The sequence below is a fragment of the Linepithema humile genome, chromosome 7 (assembly GCF_040581485.1).
Source record: "Linepithema humile isolate Giens D197 chromosome 7, Lhum_UNIL_v1.0, whole genome shotgun sequence".
Classification (NCBI taxonomy): domain Eukaryota; kingdom Metazoa; phylum Arthropoda; class Insecta; order Hymenoptera; family Formicidae; genus Linepithema; species Linepithema humile.
In genome coordinates, this window is record NC_090134.1 from 17936783 (window position 1) to 17962342 (window position 25560).

The 25560-nt window shown below is 42.0% G+C and overlaps 2 protein-coding genes across 5 annotated transcripts in view; one reads left to right on the forward strand and one right to left on the reverse strand.

The window, feature by feature from the left end:
• The first annotated feature begins 182 nt into the window (after window positions 1–182).
• LOC105670023 (glutamine-rich protein 2-like) lies at window positions 183–4541 on the forward strand. Of its 2 annotated transcripts, XM_012363304.2 has the most exons (16): window positions 183–324; window positions 390–503; window positions 572–698; window positions 793–953; window positions 1041–1202; window positions 1319–1721; window positions 1909–2010; window positions 2081–2224; window positions 2293–2618; window positions 2777–2881; window positions 2948–3216; window positions 3293–3532; window positions 3624–3858; window positions 3940–4009; window positions 4196–4269; window positions 4336–4541. In XM_012363304.2, exons 1-16 carry the CDS (start codon window positions 211–213, stop codon window positions 4459–4461), a joined length of 2772 nt encoding a protein of 923 aa, XP_012218727.1. In that variant the 5' UTR covers window positions 183–210; the 3' UTR covers window positions 4462–4541. The 2 variants fall into 2 exon arrangements, with proteins under 2 accessions (XP_012218727.1, XP_067215274.1); XM_067359173.1 differs by having other exon boundaries at window positions 3624–4009.
• A 136-nt stretch (window positions 4542–4677) lies between these two features.
• Window positions 4678–25560, reverse strand: part of hwt (heavyweight) — a 126504-nt gene continuing 105621 nt past the window's right edge. For all 3 annotated transcript variants that reach the window (XM_067359172.1, XM_012363290.2, XM_012363289.2), the window contains exons 5-9: window positions 20380–21299; window positions 18458–20069; window positions 7942–8131; window positions 7587–7706; window positions 4678–7466 (exon numbers count right to left, since the gene is read on the reverse strand). In XM_067359172.1, coding sequence (XP_067215273.1) covers window positions 7277–7466; window positions 7587–7706; window positions 7942–8131; window positions 18458–20069; window positions 20380–21299 — 3032 coding nt within the window. In that variant the 3' untranslated portion in view covers window positions 4678–7276. The remainder of the gene's footprint in view (window positions 7467–7586; window positions 7707–7941; window positions 8132–18457; window positions 20070–20379; window positions 21300–25560) is intronic.

Genomic DNA, 25560 nt, shown 5'->3' on the forward strand with positions numbered 1-25560 from the left:
TTTGTGGCGCCAACTATGAATACACGGACAAAACTCTACTTCCCTTCGTCTATCAGGTAAGGGATGAATGTAGGGACAAGAGATAATTGATTTTCAAAATTGACAATTCAGTCAGCATCTTTTACGATAACCCCATTTTTAATAAACAAAAAGTAAGACATGATTATGATTCTCACGTGATTCGCGAGGAGTCAATCATTCGCGTGAAAAATGACTGCGGAAACCACACAACTGCAGGAAACACCTCCAGTAGCTAACAACGATGTTGTCAGCCTGCAAATTTCCCTTCCTCAAATGCTCGATCTTGCTCTCGGAACGCCGGAGGTAAATCAATAACAAAACAATAGATTATTCATTGACAAAACGACTTATAATATCGTTGATTTCAGATTGGCGTGGTCAATTTTAACATCCTGCACAATTTCCTTCACATCTTATTGCGTCAAATAAATTTGCAGACTGTTAAAGTGGAATACCGCGGCGAAGACGCAGATCGCATTAAAGTATAAAAAAAATAATATTTGCGTAATTGAAAAGAGTGATTTCCGTAAGCTAACGCAAAGAATTGCAGACGATGGTAACGGCCTTGAAGCCAGGACCTGCTCTTCAGCTTCACGAGTATAGCATTACCGATGGTACTGGTAAAATAATGCAACCAATTGAGAGAGAAGAATTAGATGTTGAAGTACTCGCAGAAGGTACAAATTCATGACTTTCGCGCTTCGCATTTTCATACGTTTGTATTTAACAAATCGATAAATTGCTATGATAAGCAGATGTAACTTGATTCAGGTGCTGAACCACCTACGGAGACCGATTTGAAAGTTACAAAGGGCGTAAAGCACCATATAGGACCCGGAAAGAACGACGAAGCTGAGACGGTCATATTTGTGGAACCTGTCGTAAATGGTGCTCCGCCTACGGCACTAGCGTTCAAAAAACTCGAGCAATCTGTGTGTAGGACAAATTTATTTTAAAATAAATGCTTGATAAAGTGTGAAAAGAAAAATTATACGACACCATTTAATTAATAATAATAGGTGAATCAGCTGCAGCAGCAGTATCAAGCTTTAGAAGAATTGTCTACAACTCCGGAAGTGATTGAACGTCTGAAAGGCAAAATAACAGATCCTGTCACGGACATGTGGCAAGTTATTAACATCAATAAGAGATTGGATGCAAACGAACAAGGTATCGATAAGGTATACTACTTGCTAATCTCGTAAATCTTTCACAGAAATTTATGTTAATATTTCGACAAAGAATAATCGAAGACACTTATCTTAAAATATAAAAAATTATATAACTCTCGTTGCAGCTTACAACAATGATGCAAGATGTAATCAAGGGTGATATTAGCGTAGCTCCAACAGCAGACATGTTATCGATTAACGAGAGATTGAACGAACTTGAAGATAAAGTTTCTAAAATGGAGCAAAAGCTCGTTTACCTACAAGCAGTCATTGATGCTTTAAGCAAAGATGCACCACCAACAACGGCAATCGACGAGATGGATGTGACAGAAGCAATAGAACCTACAGCAACCTACGACGTCGATGAAGTAACAGAAGCAACAGTAGAACCCGCGACAACCGACGAGATACCCAATATGGTAACAGGAGAAATCGATGAAGCGTTCATACCATCTCAGGAAAAAGAAGAAATAACGAAAGAAATTTCTAAAATAGTGCCTGACACGAATGATGTCAGACGGATGACGAGTAATGAGTTTAACGATTTTAAATATAAAATTTCTTTTAATATTGAAGCATTATTAGCTTGTATGAAAGTCGTTTCTAATTTTGTAGCTATTGCAGTTTCTAGAATATATCAGAAATAACTGACAAAGAGATATATTAAATTCTATAATTGAATTTTGCAATTTATTAAATATTAAAATATATTTAGATGAAATCAGTATAATGGAAATACGACGAGATATTGCTACATTGAAAGAGGATGTGATTCAGGTACAACAAGAGTTGCAAGATCTTAACGAGAAAGTCGCATGTACGTTTATTAAATTTTTTACATCTATTATTTGCCTATATTTTGCTTTTTATATTTGTATATTGAACAGATATCGAAACATCTGGAAAAATGACTATCGATATACCATCGCAGCGAGAAAGGCGGGTTACTATAGAAGCAATTATTACTACATTGCAAAAAGATGTGACTCAGATACAGCAGGGTTTGCAAGATCTTAACGAGAAAGTCGCACGTACGTTTATTTAATTTTTTACATCCACTGTTTGAGGATTTTACTGTTTATATTTGTATATTGAACAGAAATCGAAACATCAACGGCTGTCAATAAAGAGAGGATAGATGAAGTGAGTGATGCCGCAAGCTTGGAGCGATGCTTGGAAGCTGTAAAAAATGTGGAGACAACACACAGCGAAGCTTTGCAGAACATTACCCAACGAGTGGTTACAGTGGAAAAGGAAATTGATAATTTGTTGGGAAAAATAGATAGTGTGGAAATAAAGACAAACGACATCGATTTTAAAGAATTTGTTGCGAAAGTAGAAGAAATTGAAACAGATATGGAAAAACTCGGACAAACGATGGACAGACTTCTTGATGAGAAAGAAGAACGAGAAACACACGTTAACGTACGGACTTTTAATAATAAAAAAAGGGATTAATTGCGATATTATTCACTTGTTGCATTAAACAGAAATTAATCAAGTTTAGATAAATATGTAAAAGTTCCTATCTTGTGATTTATGTAATTTATTCGGATTATGATTTATTGATTTTATGCCATTAGACACTGCTGGCACAAATAGAAATTCTAAAAACGATCAAAGCAGACAAAGAGGATCTCGAAGATGCTTTGGCCGACAAAGCGGATACTCAAACTGTGAATAGAAAGGTATAACGGTTTACCTGCTAACTTACATTTCTAATCGATCAATTGAAATAATCACTAAATCGCTAGGTATCACATGACCGGTTTGACGCTGCCTGTGATGATCTCACGCGTGGTCTCGAGGAGGCAATCGACAAACTAAGCAAGCAAGAATTAATTTGGCAGCAAACGCTCGATGAAATACAAAACGAAATTGCGAGCAAAGTAGATAAAATCGAAATGACACCACTAAAAGACTTTATACATAAGAAATTAAAATCTCTTCAAGATAAACTAAAAATTATTGCCGAGGCAAGACACGAGATCGAGGCAGCTGGAACAAAAAAGAAACTGCTTAAGTAGGCATTTCGGGCGCGCAACTAGGATTTTCAATTTTTAGTATTTACAATACCAATATCCTAATCCTACGTTCAGGGATGTTCAATGTATATCGTGCAATAAGGATGTCGTGATGAAGATGGAGGAAGTTAACAGGTTTCGCACCCATCCATTACCTTGCACCACCAGCATAAAGCCCTATCTCACATACAAGTTGGACCAAGTTAGAAAACAACAGAAAAGATTGCCTCACAGTAGAAATATGAGACAATTTGAGGCAGCGATGCAAGAAGAAGCAAAAAAGATGAAAACAACAAGAGAGGAAATGCTTACAAAGTAAGAAATTTTCGTTCAATCCCGAAAATTATATGCTACATCTTGAAAAATAAATGATATCTCAAATTAAAAAATAAATCTGATGTGTTAGAGATCATCTCTGCAATCGATACTGCGGCGGCAGTCACACGATCACGACTCCTCAACAACGCGTAACGCGGATGGGACACTTCCTGACTCAATGGGGACCGGAAATTATACAATTAACGGACGGTTTGATAAAAGGAAAAGACGATCAAATGTATCGCAGCCGCCTGATGCCGGCTAAGCTAGACGTTTGCGGACCGTCTTGGGAAAGCCAAATTAGCGAGGAAACTTATCCCCCGGTGAGTATCAAGATTTTAGCATTAAAAATAATTGAAATATTCATTTCATCCGCGAAATATAATATATTATTCCATTCTCAGGAACGTATAGCACCTGTTTCGACACCAAATCGTAAATCTCTTCCCACCCGACGAAGTAGCGCTGGATTTCGTGAGTAAATCACATAGCATTTGCTATTTGACAAAAAACTGTTACATAATTAAATTTAATCAAATATGTTTAAACTTACTATATAATTATTATAATTATTATTGTTAGTATGCACAATATGTATTTAATTATAAATATTAAATTATAAATAGTACATTTTCCATACCTTTTTATTATAATTTACAGAAAGGCGGAGTTTAAGGAAATCATCGAAAGAACCGGAAAAATATCCGAAAATATTGGAACCTGCGGAAAAACCGGTATACATATATGTTTAATTATTGAAAATATTAAAAATGTTTTTCTATATTTATATTTTTACGCAGATTGTAGAAATGATATCTCCGCTTGAAACGATATCTCCGCAAGAAAGCAACAACCGTGCATTACCTATTCCAGCTGAATCTGCAGGACCTCAGGACGAAATTGTCTTGTATGAAACGGTGGAATGAGAGAGAGGATAAGCTAAATAACATAAAAATATACTCAGTATAAAGAAAATTTGTATAATCAACAAAACTTAATTGTCACTTTTAGATTTTTCTCTTTAAAACAATATGTATTATATAATTTTGTAAACCCTTTCATAAAATTTTCATTTTACTTAAAAAAACTTACTTTTTAGAATTATCCAAATGAAAATAGAACTGCGATCGACACGGTCAAAGTGGAGTTATTAAATATTTTATTATTAAGAGAGATTTCCAGAGTACACAAGACTATCTAGTGAAGTCGATTCGGAACATTGGTGGTCTGCTTGCTGAAACAAAAATATTAAATCGCACTTCACGTTACGGTCGCACGAGACCGCGTCAATATTGCACATCGCCGGATTCGAAATTCACTTACGCAAAGGGCGTGCACAGCGCTCAAGATATTTCATTGGACTCACTTTGCTTTGCTCGACCTTATGTAATAACCCTACAAACGACTATGCACTATTATTCTTTTATAATAATATATATTTATATATACGTATGTATACGCCAGATCTAAGTGCTACTTCATACAAATTTCAAGGTACAGGAAGTATCTACACAAGTTAGTGTCTACCATATAATTTACGTGCTATCTTTCGGTAAGTAGTATTAATCTACGTATACGGAGTCTAGAATTACCGTAAGTTACAGCTCTATGATCTCCTGGTTAAATCAACGGCGCACATCTCTCTCGTTATTACCATACCGAACGATACAATGCAATAAATATAATAAGAAATAAATATATAGATTATAGTTCCAATGATCGGGCTATGGGGGACAATAATAATGTCTTAAACGTTAACATGGATATGCATTATCGATTACAGTTAATAATACTGGCAGCTTAAAGTACGACGTATGAATTACACTCAACCTAATTGGACGCAAAAGTAGAGAGTGCCTCGCGCATAATTCAAGTATTCCTGCGATCGAATTTAAATGCTTGCTTTAATTAGGAAACTAATTGTCTTTATCTGATCTAACAGTCAAAGGATTAAACAAGATTATCGGCCGTTCTAATGCCTGGCACTCGCTACCCGTCGTCGTAGGTTCCCTACGTCACTATTTAATATTAAGCAAAACCACTTGCTTTCACGCGTCGCGCAAAGTCTAACGTAAATTCGCTCACAACCTCTGCGAATCGAATCCCTAACTCGAAAAATTATTGTAACACCACGGACGTCTCATCATCGCGCCTGACCGACGCGTCGTTGCTGGCTACATAATGTAAATAGCAAGTTTAATTATTTATTATCGTTATCGCGCGCGGACAAAGGGAATTAAGTAACAGATCACAGGTGAAACTAGGCTATCTCTGTAACAAATTAATATCACATGAAAAAATATGTATCGGTTGCATCCTATCGCAAAAATCTCCTACGAATTATCTCCAAGGGACTGTCGGACGGATGACTCGGATGACGAGCCACCGATTATTCAGACTGGCTGACCACATTCGTCTTTCTCCACTTTTTTTTGCGTTCTCGACTTATCTCGATCGTTTCTCCGCAGAAACACGCATTGTTATTTTCTTTGTGAGATTACGCGATATCGTCGCCTCATCCAATAGTCGATCCAACTATCTTATCGGTTTAAACCTAATCACTTATCAACGACGACGGACAACTAAACCCTGACTAAATGATTATGATTAGAAGTAAAGTTTGGCATTTTACTCGCGCTCGCCGCGCGTACCAAGCTCACCACATCCTCGCCGCGCATATCTCTGGATATTAGGATTAGCTTTACTTTGGTTTCCAGCTCTCTCGCGCCACGTTTTGTAAACCTAAATACGTATCACCCTTCGCCTTTCTTACCTAAATTACCGTTTCGCAAAGCAGCGTTTCTGATCCCATCTTAAAAGTTTCTTTCGCGGAATCCGCACAGTTGCAGACTCGAGGAACAGTCGTTTGTAACAAGTTGGCGAACCAGTCGGGAAACATTCTCGAAAACAAGCTCGCGCGCGATATATATTTTTCAGAATTCCGTATTTTTGTTTCCCCCTCGTAAAAGTTATCGCAAGCGCTCGTCGAAATGATAATTCTGTTTTCAGGTAATATCGCTTCCCGACTCTTTGTTACGGTATTTCTGCAATACCGCGATGTCTATCTATACGTCGTGCCGCGATACATGCGTTTGCCTATGAGGTAGGTTTGCGCGATGTTTTGAGGAAGACGAAGCGTGTCCACTGATCGTTACGCTTTCGAGTCCGGATACTTACACCTGCCGATTTTAATTCTATTGTGCAATAAAAACTTGGACACAGGGCCGTAGGCATGCGAAAAAATGAAATCGTCGTCGAAAGGACGACGGTATAATAAATTGTGAGCATTGTTTCCTCACTCTGAGCGACCTGAGAGATTCTTCGTGTTTACTTGAACGCCGTGCGCGACGAATCGCACGGACACTCCCGCCCGATCGATCTTCATTCATTGTTTATACTTTTGTACTGTACTGTCGTACTCCCCCTCAATATTTCGCGGCGGAACGGTACTCCCCGTCAATGCCATTATTGTCCATTATCTCTGACGCTCTTCGTGCGGAATGGTTCGTTCGACCAGAATGCGAATTGATACTAAGGTTCACGCGGAAGTCAACCACGTGTACCGTGGACACTCTCGGAAGACTCCCTCTCGTTCGGAGAATAATATTCTCTACGGCGTAACATCCCGTCTGCTGTGTCAAACTCATTCATTGCGATCGCGCGCTTCGGCACTCGGAATAAAAAAAAAGCGGTTTATCAAAAGTGTTACTCAGCGCCTTAAATGGCGCTACGATAGATGCGCTACAAAAGCTGAACAATGACCGGATGCAGGAGACACATGTGCTCGGCACCGCGTATGGGAAGACGATTCACGCTGAAATGACGGACCATTTCTGGTATGTTGTCGAACGGCTTGCTGAACTGTCCCAGAATGTAAGCGTTCAGCTCTTCGTTCTTTTGAATGCGCATATGCATGAAACCGCGAGCGCTCCTAAAAAAAAATTACAGTGTTAGCGTAAATGTGAATAATTTTACTCTAAACATTTATAAAATTCAATAAATTTTAAACGATTAATTAACCGTAAATCATGAAAAATATTGTGCCACTTACTTCAGAGACAAAGAATAATCTTGTTTAGTCGATTCGCTGTTTCTCACCAGATAACTTCCTTCTTGATGGACTCGCAGAAGCCCCTCCGCCTCGATACGCGTAATGGAGCCGTGATACCATCTGGATGAAAAATCTCTGTTCAAGTATTGCGCATTAATTCGCCCGCGAAGTCTCAGCGAGAACATTTCTTGCAAAATTAAAAAATGAACAAATGTACAAACGAGAATGTAAGAGCGCGTAACGAGATTGTTAACAAGCTCATTAGCGACTCTCGAGCAAAGGTCGTGTGCAAAAAGGAAATAAATATCTCGTAGCGTAGATAAAAAGCAGCATTCAACACCATCCGTACACCCACCCTTGTCTCTCCAACGGAAGCTCCACATCGACCAAATCGGCCGATATTCGAGCGGTCGTGATCTCCAGCGGTAAGCCGAGACTCAGACCGCCGGGTTTCTTCAACGCCAATTGACCACCCAGGTTTCCGCCGCTTGTCCCCGCACCGGCGTCCAGATTCAGAGTCATCTTTGGACGCGCCAGACCGCCGCCTGAAATGAGTCACCCAACAGTTAGACGCATCGCAGCTCCCACTAGTAAACACCGATTATATACAGGCGTATACAGCGTTGCCGGCAATCTCCCGCGATGAGAGAGGGCTTTGCGAGGGCTTAATAATTGCTACAAATCAGAACTTGGGTGGAGACCTGATAAAGAGGGTTGCGGGAAATTGTTGTGGGATTGTTGACGTGTTTTTGTCATTACCCTTGTCTGATACAGTGCATTTGAAATTAGAATACAACTCAATAATGAGAAAATGATAAAAGTGAATATCTATAATATTCGCTAAAATAATACCGAGACAAATCGTTAAATAAATAATATTCGTATTAAATAAAATAATTTGCATATTTTAATCTGTCGGAAAAAAATAATGTCAAAAATATTGGAAACAGCTCTGAAAAGAAATTTTTATGTATCCCCGAAAGTGACAGACCACTCTGCCACGAAGCGCTTGTTCTTGCCCAATTCTTTTATAGTACTTTCCGCTTGATAATATCAGTGTCGAGGGTTCTCCCTAAACAATAATAATCGACGAAGGCCATTTCGCATCAAGGAAACGCCCCTGCACGCAACGTTAGGGCGCTAATTTCATTTGTTAGCGAAATCTCTTAGCGGTTGACTTCTCGGACGCGGTACATGACGCAGGTACAACAAAATTGCTGTGACAGGTGTAACGTCGAGTTAGCCTCTTTCGCGGCTTAACACGCTCGGAGGGTATGCCGGAGTGCTGCCGTCCGTCGCATACATATGCAAATGTGTAAGATGTCTCAGAAAAACCAGATGTATTAGAAGCGAAGTATCATTCAAGGTAAAAAAGTTTTAGCGAATTGAGCTTTAGGAAAACAATATCATATTACAGTTAATATTTCAGATAAATTTCATAAAAATTTTAATCGCAATTTTTAATACAAAAATTTTGTTCAATAAAAAGAATAATTTTCTCCGACAAATTTTTCGTTATGAAAAAGTATAATCGAATTTATTTACTTGTGTTCAGAAGCGGCATTCAATTCTGGCATTTTGAAACATCCTGCGCACACGCACATCAAATTACGTTGAGAGGAAGACCCGAAAGGCCGTGGCCATCTCTCACGCGCCATTTCTATTCAATTCCTCTGTGCGAAACACAGGTTTCGGGAATGGTTAAACATTAACGGCGGCCAGCGCTACTCGACGAGATTGCGTGCGTCTGTATTATTAAATTCAATCTGGCGATCGAGCAGATTTATCCGTTCAACTTTCTCCTTTTCCCCCCTTCTCGCCTACGACGACCGGCGCAAACGATTTTTCTCTTCTCTTTGTCTTTACCTGAATCTCCGGCTTCCGTACATTGCCCGTCCCACGAATAATCTCTCGTCCTGACACTCGTATCCTTATTCTCTCCCCTTTCGTCCTCAGACTGTTTTAATATCCGTCCCTGACGGAGATACGTCTCAATCAATTTCTTCGCGGGCTTCCCGGCCGCCGCGTGCTCCCGCGGGAAATGGGGGGAATGTCGGGTCGCTCAGTACCGGATCGCAGATAGATACGCGTCGAGGACACGAGGCGTAACCCCCACCGTCACTGATCGTCGTGTACAAGCTCGTAGCGATTCTTGTTTGCCCTAAGACCACCCCACTTCGTGTTTTGAAGGTATGCGGGGGGAAAAGAGCGTCGATGATTGCGCGGCGATGGAGAGTCGGAGAAGAGAGGAGTAGCGGACAAATCGAGGAAGAGAGGACGAAAAATATTCCTTCGACGCGAGACACGCGAGAGGCGTTGGCCGCAGACGTCTCCGGGGAAATTCCTGGTCACGAATAAAGCTTCGCGCGAAGGCGGAGGGCGCACGGGAAATCTCGCAAGCGTCGGCGGGCCGCGAGATGCATGTCGTATCGGCACGAACGGAGGACTTTTAATTCCCGGCGAAAATCAGGACATATTGGCGACGCGCGCGCGCTGCCGGATGTCGCGCCGGCGATCCCGAGACGGCACCACCGAATGACTCCGAGGCAGGAAGTCGTGCAATTTCCCTCTTCCCCGCGCGCCGACGATTCGTATTTATTGCTGGGCGGCGGAAGAGATCGAGGGTGGAGCACACGCCGCAGAGATTTACGACGCCGGCGAATTTACGGCCTCAGGGAGCCGGCATGTCAAGCGCGCCTCGAAAGGAGTCAATGGCGATTCCATTGAGCGGTAAGACGCTATTAAATAGAAGATGACATTTTCTGACGGAGCAGTGGCGACTGCTGCTGCGAACGACGTGGAAATGAGAAAAGAAACATTTTTGGAATAGAATATTTCAATGCTCATACAACAAATTATGGAATCAATATATTTGTATTATTCGCAGCGTCAATTCATCTTAGAAATGTAAGAACGCGTCAAAACTCTGGTTTCCCGCGTATAAATAAACCGTAAATGGAGGAGATTCCACGTGAATAACCAGTCACGATGATTTCGCAATCTTGAAGACTTGCGCCGCGTTTCCTAGCTTATATCGCATCGTTACGAAGCGGTTCCGTTCTTCCCCTCCACGAAGAACTTTCTGCAATGGTGCCGAAATGCCTGAACAACAGATGCGAGACGCCGTTGCCTAGATAGGCCTCGGAGATCTCCGCCAACAGATGTTGCAGTTACACGCCCTTGAGCTCTTCCAGCCCTCCGTCGACGGGCCCTTATCGACGCGATGGCAAACACTTCGAACCTGCTCGGAATGGTTGATACGTTCGCGATCCTCATGAAATATGAAGTACTGTAGGCGCACATCAGACGTTTCCATCGCACGATTCGGATAGTCCTTGTACAATTTGTCCGAGGATCACCGACACTTCGGTCTACGCTTCCAGTCGTGATAACATTCATTATTTACGAGATGGTTCGCTTCAGGGCTTTTATTTTTTTATTTGCTACCGGTAGAGAAGTTGTAACGAAGCCCGCTAATGTTAACTAGTTTTATACATTTATGATACTAGAGCTGTTCAGGAGTTATTTAATGCTGAGAAGATTGCAAAGTTAAAAGAATTATTAAAGTTATGATTATACATGCATGTTCTATGTAAAATTTTATAAATAAGTAGCAATCTAGTTTGTTTAAAAAATGAGATACAGCATTATATTTTATTTACAAACTATCATTTTTTAATTTGCCGAAAAGCGCGTAACTAAACTTGGCCGTTAAAAGCGTAATCATGAGATGAAATGTTAACGTTCTGAAGTAACAAGATCGGAAATTATTGAGAATTTCGATGGAAGTCTGGCGGATAATGGCATTATACGGTTGGTTATTGCCTACTTCTCCGTAACTTTTGATATCTGATCGCTTCTTTACTCCCGTTAACCGGCGGCGGATGTAATGACCCTAAAGGCGGATTTCATGGATGCTATTAGCGATCATTGCATTCTGAAGAAAAATAGATAGAATAATTGTTACATAAGAAAAGAACAAAAAGAAAGATTAAAAGCTTTGACTAGTAAAACAAATTAAATGCAAAGATAAGTAGAATAATTGTTACATAAAAAAACAAAAAAAACAAAATTAGAAGCTTTAACCAGTGAAACAAATTAAATGCAAACATAAGAAATTAATAAACTCGTAAGAGCAATGCAGTTAGTGAAATTATTCCAAATAGCGAAATTAGATTAAGAAAAAATCGTAAAAAATAAGAATAAAAGTATAAATAGTATAAAGAAAATTAAGTGCAAGTGGTTCATTATCGCAATTGTCGTACATTTCGTCGAGTGTAACGAGTAAAGTGCATCGTTGCTCGTTAAAATTCGCCAATGGAAAACCCTAAAAATAGTCAGACCAACGGTGATTCTTGTCGTGGTAGCATTTTGGATCAGTACCAAATGGATAACAGCACTGTCGCGTCGCGTCGCGATGGTAGCATTAAGCAAGCGGTACGTGGCTAGATTTTTCAACCACCGAAGACTAAAACTACGTTTATCCGTTCGCGAAACATGTATAAAGTTCAGTGTGCACTACGAATGTTGCCTGTATACGCGTAAAATCCACTCGGCGGCTCGAGAATTTGGAAACACAGTGCACCGTAGTAGACACAATTTGCGAGCTCTTCCAAAATTTACGAGCTGTAGAAATTCATCGGGAAGAGAGATGCCAGTTGAAGATCTACATTTGTAGAGAGCTGCGAAAATTAGAACTCGTTGAGCTCCAACGATATTTTAATTTTGCTTCGTTAGCAAGCACAGTACGTTACAACAAAAATAACTTGTAATTAAAAAATTTTACACAATTATGTAAATGTGATAATAATTTAAGCACAAGCACAGTTCTTATTCTAACTGCAAGCTGCAACAAAAATAACTTGTAATTAAAAAATTTAATTTTGCACAATTATGTAAATGTAATAATAATTTAAACACAACGTCCTTATTATCTAACAAACTGTATAAAAATTATAATCATTTTTTCTTTTTTTTTACGAGACAGATACAAGATAAGCCCAAATCTACTTCTAGAACCAGGCGCCGCGGAACCGGGAGAGCAGAGGAGGCGACCGCCCTTCCTGAAATTTTTCTGTTTTTTTCAGGTATTTCATGATCGAAAATATTGAGTATCAAATATTTACATCAAAGATGGAAAAATGGGTTCTTTTTTTTTCTTTTTCTTTTTCCTTTTTTTTGACTATTTACTCGTTCAATTGAAGTACACGAGGAAAATACACGAGTAACAAAGAAAATTAAGCGCATTAAATTAATTAGAACAAAATATTTTTCATACATTTATACTACCCACTAACTGGCCACTAAGTGGCCTATTATTTGGTGTTTGAATGGAGTTACATACATATATATATTGTATATATATATATACATATTATGAATGTATTATGTATTCCCTTTATAAATTTTGCCCCCTCAGATGAAAAATACTTCCGCGGCGCCTGTCTAGAACTTGATAATGCGACAGCTTTAAAATGAAGTCCCTAAGCGTGTATATCTATGTAGTAGTTTGGCCAACTACCAATGGTCAATAGACCGAGCGCGCGATGTTGACTAAACGGTACGTGGCTTGTGTCAGTAAAGAGCTATATATAACGAAATTGCGGGTCCTTCGGCGCTGGAGACGAAGTAAACAGGACGAAGGCCACCACATCTATTACCGAATGAAACGTGCACCGACAAAATCACGGCGATATCTGTTCGGATATAGCATTCGCATATAGCATTCACATATAGATAAGGCTCGATTGATTGAATCTAGCATATTACGATAAGAAATAAAATGGAGAAAATGTTAAATGTGTATTCTATAAGAAAAAAAAATCTCAAAACTGTAAAGCATGATTCTTCAAAGATAAGCAATGATAGAAAAGGCAATTAAAATCAGAAACGTAGTTGTTGAAGCGCAAGAGCTACTGTTATTTATAATATCTAATTGTCAATATAGGAGCGCTGTCAGAGCGATCATTGACGTCGTGCGGTCAGAGAATAGCCGCTAAATGATTCCCTTGCTTCAGTATAAACTCCATGCAATTATTATATCTGTGCCAGAGAGACGTGTCTCATGCAACAGAAATTATAATATCTAATTGTCTATACAGCAGCGCTGTCAAAACGATCTTTGACGTCGTACAGTCAGAGAATAGCCGCCCAATGATTCCCTTGCTTCAGTATAAACTCCATACAATTATTATATCTCTGCCAGAGAGACGCGGCTCATGCAACAAAAATTATAATATCTAATTGTCAATATAGCAGCGCTGTCATAGCGATCTTTGACGTCGTACAGTCAGAGAATAGCCGCCCAATGATTCCCTTGCTCCGTATATACTTCATGCAATTATTATATCTGTGCCAGAGAGACGCAGCTCATGCAACAGAAATTATAACATCTAATTGTGAATGATCACTCTGAGAGCGCTGCTATATTAACAATTAGATATTATAATTTTTGTTGCATGAGCCGCATCTCTCTGGCAGACATATAATAATTGTATGGAGTTTATACTGAAGCAAGGGAATCATTGGGCGGCTATTCTCTGACCGTACGACGTCAAAGATCGCTCTGACAGCGCTCCTATATTGAGAATTAAATATTATAATTTTTGTTGCATGAGCCGCATCTCTCTGGCAGACATATAATAATTGTATGGAGTTTATACTGAAGCAAGGGAATCATTGGGCGGCTATTCTCTGACCGTACGACGTCAATGATCGCTCTGACAGCGCTGCCATATTGACAATTAGATATTATAAGGAGGATGTTAAAGATAGGTCGATTTTGGCCCATGGTGTGGAACCAAAACTACAAATGGTTTCTCATAGATTTTATACCGTAGAATCACGTGGTAAAGTCCGTTTCCTCTAGACATTATTTGTTAAAATATTTATATCTTAAATTGATAAAAGTAAAATGCTGGCAAAACGAACAGAAAGTTTGCAAAAAAATAAACTATCGTTTTTTATTTATCAAGAAGTCTCTTAGACCGCTGTTAGATAAAAGTGCGTCACGCCGGAAAGACAAAGACTCCGATGTAAGTTACGCTCAACAACTTTAGTCGTAAACAACCGGAAGAAATCTTGTGTACACTTCTTCTTCCATCAGTCGAACCTTTCTTTTACCGTGGAGCAGCGAAGCGAACCGAGCCAGATATCACCGCGTCCGATGTAGTTTTTTGCCTATCTCTTCCCCTCCCTCCCAGCTCGTTAACGATCGCCGAGTAGCTCGTGTTGTCGGCTATTAAACGACGTAGGCATGAGATAGATCTACTCGTTGAGATTACGAGTATCAATGTTTTCGGTGTTGAAAATCGTAAACGATCCAACGTGATACCCGCAATGCGTCAGCAAGAATATATTCAACGCTGAAAGTACGTGACGCGCGCGGGGGAAAAGACGTGATAAAAATATTTTATTTACTGCCCGATTTTCCAAGACGGCATTCTGCAGTTATATATGATTTTATTCAACAGAAGTGATAGTATTGCCTATCGAAAGGGTCGTTTCAACTACGACGTTTAAAAGAGATAGGAAAGGGGACAGTGCAAACTTGTCGCAAGTAGGGCGTAATATTTCCGATACTTTCAATACGCGCCTATCTTCCTGGTGACACGTACTCATACACATCGACGTCAGTGTATAAGTCCGCGCGTAAACTCATCGTGTGGGAAGCGTACAAAGCGGAATGAAGCGCCGGCTTTAGGTTCTATACTCTATCCGTCGCTCCCACCTCTGATACATTGTAGACCGGCACACAAGCCGATGGCTTTTATCTAAAAGCACAATGCACGAACTGTTCTTCTTTCGCGAGTTGGCCGTTCGTCAATGTCAATAAAAAGAATATGTCAAATGGAAAATCAGCTTAGACTCGCTGTTTCCGGCCAATAATTATTAAAAGAAAAGTACACAAAAAATATTGAAAAAAGTATTTTAAAAATATAAAAATATATCGAAATGTTAATAAAACGTTAAATGCTTAATAAATATAATTTCACTATTATAAAATAAAAAAATTAATACATTATTGCTAGCTAAATTGCTAATAATATTAAAAATACATCAATGATATTAGTAAACAGAAACACAGATGCAGAAAATGCAAATGGAGTTAAATATTAAGCCGCCTCATCGGTCAAGATGGCTTATCGTGATCGATAACCTATTCGCATCGACGAATCAATAAGATGATTCGCTAGCCACGTGCGATAGTCGAAGAAACCGATCGATCACTTCCCGCCGTGCGTCTCCGACTGCCGAAAAAGTAATTGTCGACAACTAAACGCATAAAAAGCGTATATCTTTGCAGAAATCTGCCTCCGATCACGTGCTAACGCACTCGACATTTCATTCCCTTACGTTCCCCTTCTTTCCGGCTCCCTCTTCAAAAGGTAATTTACGAATCCGAATCAGTCGACATCCATCAACCGGAAAAAGTATTACAGATCTCGATTCGCTCGCAGCTGACTGCCAACTCGAGATACGGATTATTGCGGGGAAAATCGCGTTCTGCATCATTTACGAAATGATAAGCGTTTTTACGTACATCGCGAAATTTCATTTTATTCGAGTAACAAAATAACATTTTAATTCGGATTAATTCGCATTATTCTGTACTCATCGGAATTTAAAAAGTCTGTCGCATGTGTGCAACGTTTTGTAATTACATGCTGCGAGTGAAATGTATAATACAATTTTTATCGTCGTTAAAGCGCGCTCGCAGCTGTCCGCGATCCCGAGAGTTTTATTGTCCCTCATATATTCAACGCGACGAAAAATGCGTCATTGTGAAACGCGTGCGAATGTTCGGCCAAACGCGATCGAAGTAGCCCGCACATAGATACGCGGAAGCGTAGACGGCTGTACCTTCGTTATCTGACAAACGGAAACGACCGGTGCGGTCGACGTGCGTACACGCGCGCGCGGTTTATTCACGTATTTGCCCGTACATTGATTAAACTTTGTGCAGGCGACGGCTATTTATTCATATTTTCGATGTACGACGTAGTTGCTCAAAGAGTGGTTGCAACCGCTGAATGACATGACTGGGCTTTTATCAGCGGAATCGAATGCGCTGTATGTTTCATTCTCGATTTGCCGTACATCGCGCTTCATCGAATACATTCCGCCAGATCAATGAGTGCCGAAATAGAGAATGACGATATTTCATTTCGTGAAAGATCAAACGAATATTTTCCGCTGTTTGCAGAACAAATGCAAAGAATTTAATATTTTCTTAGATATATTTTCTAAAATATTTCTCTCTAGCATAGCTTCTAGATTTTTTAATACGTCAGATATAATATTTTAACGATTGCGCAATAATGCAAAATGAGAATAACACGGTAATTTTTTTCCCGCAATTGCAGCGGCTCGACGAAACCCGCAAATAAAAGTCGTCGCGCGTTAAATTACGGGAGCAACGAAAGCACACAAGTCGTGCTTTTCAAGCTCGGGGCCATAATTGATTAAATAAATCCGCGTCGGCGTATTTCACGGCGCGAATCACTCGTCGCCGTGAACACCGTACGTTTCTCTCGTCGGCGAGAAAAAGAACAGTTCCCAAGGACCCGTAACTTCCAGCAAAACGGATTTACCGGGCATTCCGTGCCTTTATTGACATTCGACCGGCGATAAAAATAGTCACCCGCTCTTCCTCTGTCGCCCACGCTCCCGTGTTTCTTCTCTCGTCTTTCGCTCACCGCCCAATAGGTCCATGCATCAGCACCGCGTCACGTAAAGCCCAAACCCAGCCTTCGTGTACTGGCATTTACCGTCATCCCCCCCGCCAGGTCGACATCGCCACGGCGGCTCGTTCACTCGCTCTCGGCCGTAGGCGGTGTGTGCGCGGCACTAGAGCTCGTTCTCGAAGCTCTCGCATTAGAGCTCTCGCAATTTGGGAACTCGGAGGGTAGACGACGCGCGTTCAAACTCCCATCAGGTCGGACGATAGAGCTTCGGGGGATAACAAGAGAGAGGGTGCCCGATGCGGTGGTGGCTTAATCACCCGACTAATTCCAAGCGTTTCGCGGTATGCTCGCACGACTAGCATCGAGCTAGATTCACTCGCGCTGACGATAAATTATTGATGTCGTATGATTCGTATTATTAATGCGATCTGAATTACGCATTGCCGGCTACTTCGATACCGCTTGATAAATTGTAGCCATCGAGCGTTGGCCCGCAATTACTGCCCGCTCGTTAATTACAGCTATTATAGTCATTGTGTATATAGCAACGTCTATAATATAAAGGTTTATCGCGATAAACATGCCTTTAATAGTTAAATTATATAGATATTTTTTTAATTACTTAGTCGCGTGTCTCATTAATCACATTTATAATTATTAATATTTTCATTAGTGTAATAGTATAGTATATCAGGATAATAAACTCTAGTGGATAAAATGGATATATAATAATGTAAGTATATGTGAATAATGACATCAACACATAGTGTGCTCACAAAGGAACACGTGTTTATAGAAAATATCCAGCCGCTGGGAGCAGTTAAGTGAAACTTAACGACGTTAGCCGTTGTCTGGAAGGTTCATAACGATCAGCATCAAATTACGGTAGCCCCTCGACCCTGATAAGTACTTAGTTTACCTCGAAGTGCCGAAAGTACGGTTTTTAATTACGCCCGATTAAGCAGAAAGGTAAACTCAAAGTCCCTCGTGGCTTTCTGTTTACATTAATCACTATTAAAAAAAAAAAAATTGTCGCGTGACTTATTTCAAAGAAACAGTAAGTTTGTGTTTTTCTACATGTACCTATAATTTAAAATATGTCGAAAATAAAATAATTTCAGAAAAGAAAGTATGTAAAAATCATTGTTCATACGGGATTGTTAAAATTTTCTGATCGAAACTTACCAAATAAAGGAGGCGGCTCAACGTCGCGTACCGAGAGACTCGACGACGCCTGAGACGCGCTGGATTCGGTGCTCTGCGTACATCTCAGGCGCTTTCTGAGTTTCGGCATATCGAAAGGCAGATCCCTTAGGTCCACGCTCGTCGCACTTCCGGAAGTCGTGGCGTCCTGCTGCATTAATAACCGCCTCCTCCGTAACTTCGGCATGTCGAAAGGCAGATCAGAGAATTCCGGTTCATTGTCGACGAGATTGATATTGTCTAACTGCGGCTTCAACAAGTGGAAGCCGAAGGGCTTGCATTTAATACCGGCGCGGGACTCGATGGAGATACCGCTGTCCGACCCTTGAATTTCCGCGTCGCCCGACGACGACGATTGCAGAGCCAGATTAATGAGATTTTTGTTCTGCGGCGTGCGTCTCTTCTTGAAAGACGTGTCCAGAGGCGAGGTGACCGTGTTCGTGTTGGCCGCGTTCGTGTTGGTATTGTTGCTCGCGTTATTCTCCGTCGCGTTCTCCTCGGGCGAGGCCTTCTGCGAGTTGTTGTTGCGATTGTTGTCGGAGGTCTCCGAGGCCGGCTCCTGCGACGACTTGTCGGAGATCGGCGAGAGTATGTGTAGCTTGGTTGCGTGATGCGTCAGGAAGCCGGGCAACGATGGCTGCTGGTGATGATGGTAGCCGCAGTTGGTGCCGCCGCTGTCGGAGCTGTGAGAACTCAGCGATCTGGTGCTGTGTCGGCTGTCGGAGCTGCTGGTGGATCTGTTGCCCTCGCTGGTGCTACTGCGGATGGACTCCATGCTGCCGCCGCTGCTGCTAGTCGCCATGCTCTCGGTGCTGGAGTAACCGGCGCGGCGTCTCGAGCTGCGCAGCTTGAACTCCAGGAGACCGGCGTCCCTACGCGGCCGCGCGCGCTCGTTCTCCGCTTCGTGAGGCCTGCCCTTGAACTCCATTATCGGCCTGTTTTCGCGAATCAGACTGCGCGGTCGTTGCCTCTCCTCCCGCGGCCTGTCCTTGAATTCCAGTATTAGCTCCTTATCGAATCGGCGGCCCTGCGACGAATCGATGTTCTCTTGAACGAAGGACTTCGGCCGGCTCTTGATCTCGAGGATGCTGCCCTCGCTGCTCTGCGGCGAGTCCTTGGCGCGCAACGACTTCACCGGCAGTCTCATATCCTTCAAACGAGGATGATCGGGCTGCGAAGGTAGGTTCGGCGCGCTGCGAATGTTCAATAGCAAATGGTCTCGGTTTCCGTGAAATTTCGCGGGTAGAGGCGCAGTCGACGGCGGCGACGGCGTGTAATCGCGCGCCGGTAGTCTCGGCGATCCGGTTTTCTCATCGCTGGAATTGATCTGGAGGGACTCGATATCCTGGGACAGTGTAGATATATTGTCTGGCTGCTGCTGCGATTGTTGCTGCTGCTGTTGCTGCTGCTGTTGCTGCTGCTGCTGCTGTAAGCGGCTCGGAATCGGTTTTGGGCGGAGAAGTACGACTTTGCGTCGATGGTCCTTGCTGGTTTGCGATTGGCCGGCATAAGGAAGTGATTGCTGATGTTGTTGCTTCGACGTATCCGTCGACGAACTCGTTCGGCTCGCTAGAGCAGTGCTACCGCTCCGTATCTGTATTATCCGAATTTGATTTTTGTAATAACGGCACTTGCATAATCCACTTGAATACTAGAAATGGGCTTGTTAAAAAAAATTTAACTTATCTAATTAAATTATAATTAGAATAAAATATTTATAATAAATAATAATATATATTTAAATATAAAAAATGATTAACATACATAAATGAACAAAGTTAAGCAAACGAAGAAGATCTGTAAATAAAAATTCTGCAATTAAGCATACAAGTTTGATGTTAATTTAAAATTAGAGATAAAATTCAAGACGCGGATTATAGATTGAAGCGAGAAGATGTAAATACCTGAGAATGCAACACCGCATGATTGGTGACGCGATCGAGATCATCGAGGTCGTCGTCGGATCGATTGACCTTGCAGTCGAAGGCCGTCTCGTAGAGGTGACGTTGCCTGGCCATCCCTTCCTCGTCCTCCTCGTCGGGCTCCGCGTCTTCCTCTTCCTCCTCCTCACCCTCGTCCTCACCCTCCACGTCGTCCTCGTCCTCAACGAGTATCGGCTGCGGGTCTATCCTCCGCGTACGTCGTAGCTTGCGCACTTGATGCCGCGCCACTTGCGGCTGCCGTCGGTCTAGCTCATCCTCCTCCTCCTCGGGCGATGCGACGCAGGTACAAACGGCGGTAGGCAAATCATGGCTCAACAGTCGATGAGGAGGCATGAGGGTGTGATCCCACTCGGTGATGATGCACGACGAGAGGATCTCGCTTCTGGCTTGGACAGCATGCTCGCTCCCCGACGTGGGGCTCACCAGATCTTGGCTATGATAATGCGACGGCGGCGGCGGCGGTGGCGGCTGTTGCTGCTGATAGTGCCGTTGCTGAGTCGAATAGGAACCTCCATCACCCGCTACCGAGTTTCTCTTCGGTATACCGGGTGTGCGCGAACGCTCGCCCGGTACATCGAGACTGACGCTTTTTCGATATTTACTCGGCTGTGACTTCGACAATTGCTCCGGGACTTTGAAAAGATCGCCGTAGTAATACGGCGACGGATGACGTATCGGTTGATTCTGCTCGGTCGGAGATTGGTCAGCGAGATGTACTAGAGCGACGCAGTCCACGAGCAAGCCATCGGTCGACGTTAAAGTGTCTCGATCCGCGGACGGGGCGCGAGTCGAGGAAGCGTAGATACTACTCTTCCGTTTCCGAACGCTGACGAGCCGGCCTTCTTCGTCGTCTTCGCACGATGAACCAGATGCCGACGGATCTTAAAATATCGATCAAAGTCATGGAAAGTTAATATTGACATAATTGTAAAATATTTTAATTGTTCAATTTTATTATTACAACAAGCTATGCATAATTTGCGTTATTCTTATCAATTATTATACACAAAAGTATTCTGACTGCTTTAAAATATCAAGGCTTATCACGCCGAGAAATTCGTCGACCGTGAAGGCAAGATCCAGAAGATTTCCACGTGAGAAGATGTCTCAAGCATACAAAACCCACTTGTGCAGAGCCCCGAAAACGGTGCGAAATTTTCATAATCGTCCTGTTGTAAAGGACGCGCGAGGGACTCGGGTCGCCGAAGAAAGAGAACGAAAAAGCTCACGGGGAACGCGAAATTGCCTCGAAATGGCAGCCTCGTCTCCTTAAAAATCACTTCCTCCATCCGTAGGATATTACCGTAATGGTCCCTGGCCTCCTTGCCTGACGCGACGTGTCCTATCCTGCTTCGTCTCACAATCCACCACCCTTTTCATGCTCCTCGTATTCGTCGACCCGTTCGAGCATCGTCTAATGCCTCTTTAGGCTTTACGATCGTGTCACGGCCATTCGCGACAATGAAGAAAGACAAAGAGAAAGAGAGAAAGAGAGAGAGAGCGCGAGAGAAAGAGAAATCGGGCTGATGGAAGAAGCGCGAAATTACCGCGAACACCCGGTACATTATATAAGCACTGTACACATGCGGAGCAGACGAAAGGACTGAAGATAATGGGCGCATTATGCTCGACCGGAGAGCCCCACCGAGATCCTTCCTCGTTCCCTTTCTTCTTGGAAGGATGACAACAGCGAGGCGCGCCATAAACTAACGTTGGTTGCTCTGCGTTTGACAGGAATCGCGCGCGAATATATGGACGAAATTATCGAATGGGAAAAAAAATGCTTATCGGAAGCCGCTCTGGTCCATCGCCTCGCTCAGTCACCGTCGACCAGACACAAAGGCCAGCAATATCAGGATGCGGATATCGATCGCTCGGAAATGCAACGGCCGGTCTTTCTACGTCTCTTTGTCACCGGCTAATTTGTGTTTCATCAATCTCCGTGCACAGTGTGAATAATCATACCCTGCGCGCGTACACATCATATTATGTGTATAATTATTTAACGCGTTACGCTTTGAACATTTATTCTGCCATTCGAAGCATTAAACCTTATTCTACGAACTATTTAACAAAAGCGCGGCTAACGATTTCACAAAGTGATATAATTTGCCAACAAAGATAATATGTTGTTATAATGTAATATAATACAGTAGGTACGTTTCAATTACATGTACAATGTATTGAATTACAGTTAAACAATTTCAAGTCGGTCAAACTCGAAAATATGCAAAATTATGCACAGACGCAGGTGAAATGAACTATTACGCTGAAATTGTGTTGAATTTGTAAATAACCCGAGAGGAACTCCGGTGATTCCGGTAGAATGCTTCTCGTACGATACCCGTCAGATAAAATCAACGCGAAATCGATAGCGCGGCAGGATATCCCCAATTGCCGGGACATTTCACTATCGCAGGAGGGTTTAAACTTCATTTTCCATGGTCGAATACAAAGGAACGGCGCTCGGGGGATTCGCGAAGCGCGAAATGGGGAATTAATTCCTGGACAATGAATCCGGCAAATTATCACACGGTCCGCCTACCGCCGCGAATCTGGGAGCGAATCGCGCGCGATTTTCCTTCTCTTGTGAATTCACTGCATATTCTTGGCAGCGAGTGACAAACGGCGAAGGAGCGCCGAATACGAGGTTGTAGAAGAAATGGTCGCGAAACCAGACGTTGTCTACGTATTCAAACTTTCACAAAGGGACAGAATCGCGGGAGACGACTGATGATCCACCTCCGTCGCAAGAATGAAAAAGGGAGCGCGGGATCCATTATCTTTCCTTTTTATCTGAAGCTACTTCTTTGGCGACTTTGTTCCGCGAAACTTCCTATCGTTAAACTTTTAAGCATTCAAAAAGAGAAAATAACGCGATTCCGCATCCGGAATTAGAGTAACCGCACGATCCGCAGAATTAATAATAAAAATACCGAGTTGTTGTTGCCGGTGAAAGGAATGCTAACGAGAAAACGCGATATTGCTTCACTCGCGCGGTTGGTGTAATATCACGATAAAAATTATATCACAGAAGTATAGGGGAGCGCGCTCTCTCTGAGGCAACGAAAAACAAAATGAAGGAAGCTCTCGTGGAAGTGGGATCGAAGGAAACATGAATATGTATTTGCATCTGTTCCGTTCATGCAGCTCGGGCAAGACGTAAGATTAAATCTCAGGGAGAGCAAACATATTAAAAGACTGCAATAAGCAAGGAAACGATATATTCGCGTGTGTTTCAATATCTACGGCGGATGGAGAACATAAAACGAATCCCTTTCTATTTTAAGAGATCGAACGAGATTTTCTTGCACATTTTATGTTACGCGGAAAGCACATAAAAATTGTGTTTGTCCCAGATTATCTTATGACGCAATCAACTGCAATGCTCATCCGTCGAGTTCGATTATCGCACGCAAGCGAGAAAAACTGCAGCCGACAGCATGGCGGTCCATCGAACGCACACACAAACATACATACAAAAGAGTGCTATGGGTTGGCGCGTCGCCAAATTGCAGCGATATTGATTACCGATCGATAATTTGATTTGCCAGATAGCCGAGGGTAGGTGAAAGAGAAAGTGCAGGGCTAGAAAGCTTGATCATCGACCGGTTCGATTAAATTGTACCGGATTACATGTGGTACCAGAAAAATGCGCACGACCACTCGCGTGTGACATGAATGAAAAATTTTGATTGATAAATGAAAAAGAGTCTGAATAATATCTGACTATCTCCAGCTCTGATAAAAATTATATCCTTTTAAATTATAGTACATAAAAATATAGCTGTGATTGATATCTTTTTAAACTTTGAAAGCCGAGATACTTTATCGAAATACCGTGTTACGCATTTCGTAAAATATAACTAAAATTGATAAATAATTAAATTCTATTTAAAATAAGTAAATGTAACACGCTGGCAGGCGTACGAGTACATGCCTAATTACATAACAGCACGGTCGAACGATGTAGATGAGTCAGTAACGGATACTACATGCGAATGAGTGATCGAGTGACAGAAAATGAAAGAGGGTACGTGTATGTGGAGTTGGGGGCGACGATACGCCGGATGGCAATGGTGCCCACCCTAATGAATCTATTACGGCCGGTGAGCGACAACCCTCGCCTAGCAATCACTACAGATAACACGAAACGCTGTCGCATGCATCCTGTTTACGTCGGTCTCTAGATAACGTAGATGGATGTCCGTGGCGATCTGTGCCAAAACTATGAAGAACCGTACTAGCTCACGTGTGAACTAGACAAAGATGCTGAAAGAAACAGTCGCGCAAAAGCTGTTATCTGCATCGATTAAGGTCAGCAGTTAACAGTGTTGCAATTGCAATCAACTTTCGATTAGAAACAGTCGCCAAGGTCATGGCGTGCAATCGACAACGACCTGTTATTGAAAATCGTTTATCGAACCCCATAACGCGCAATGGCTCGTATGGCAATCAGTCAAATTATCCGAGAGTAATTGGGATGGACGATACAAGCTTGACTCGGCTTGATAATTATCATTCATCAATCAAATCTGAAGCTTTTAGATTAGTAAATAGTTTTACGTCGTTAAATTAACGACAAATTTAAATGATATATGATATCAATTGCGTTCTAGTAAACAACGCTGATGCGTTAATCGGAAATTTCTGTATTGGATTTATTAAGCGTCGCGTGTGATCACGTTTTTCCGCAAACCACGGTAATCGTACAAAATATCCTATTCGGGAAGAGAGTCATTTCAACGGACGTCATAACCATCTCGCCATGCTGGTAAACGCAAACCTCCAGAACTATTCCGTCTCAAATTCTCGATTGTGCGATATTCCGGAACGCGTGACTTTATATCCGGCTTGCAATGATTGTGATGCCATTTATGCAATCTTTCGTTTCTTTCACGATTGACGGTCAGCAGCAGGCTGAGCGAAATTCTTAGGAAAGCTTTATATAAAAAAGGTGGACCGCACGACAGAAGCTCGCAGCCACTTCATTCCTTTTTTTATTAGATATTGTCGTCGTAACACGAGGTGGCGAGACGGTAGGTTTGCGGAATATATGGAATGTGGAATTGTATCGTCCTCCAGGAAGAAGAAAAAGGGATAAGGGAGGAGTAGGTGGATATAAAAAGGGCTGTGCAATTG

Bases quoted from the DNA above. Each gene is read 5' to 3' on its own strand.
- LOC105670023 (XM_067359173.1), top strand. From the start codon at position 211: ATGACTGCGGAAACCACACAACTGCAGGAAACACCTCCAGTAGCTAAC. The intron at 325-389 runs GTAAATCAATAA...CGTTGATTTCAG, and splicing joins TTGCTCTCGGAACGCCGGAG to ATTGGCGTGGTCAATTTTAA. The intron at 2,619-2,776 runs GTACGGACTTTT...TTATGCCATTAG, and splicing joins AACGAGAAACACACGTTAAC to ACACTGCTGGCACAAATAGA.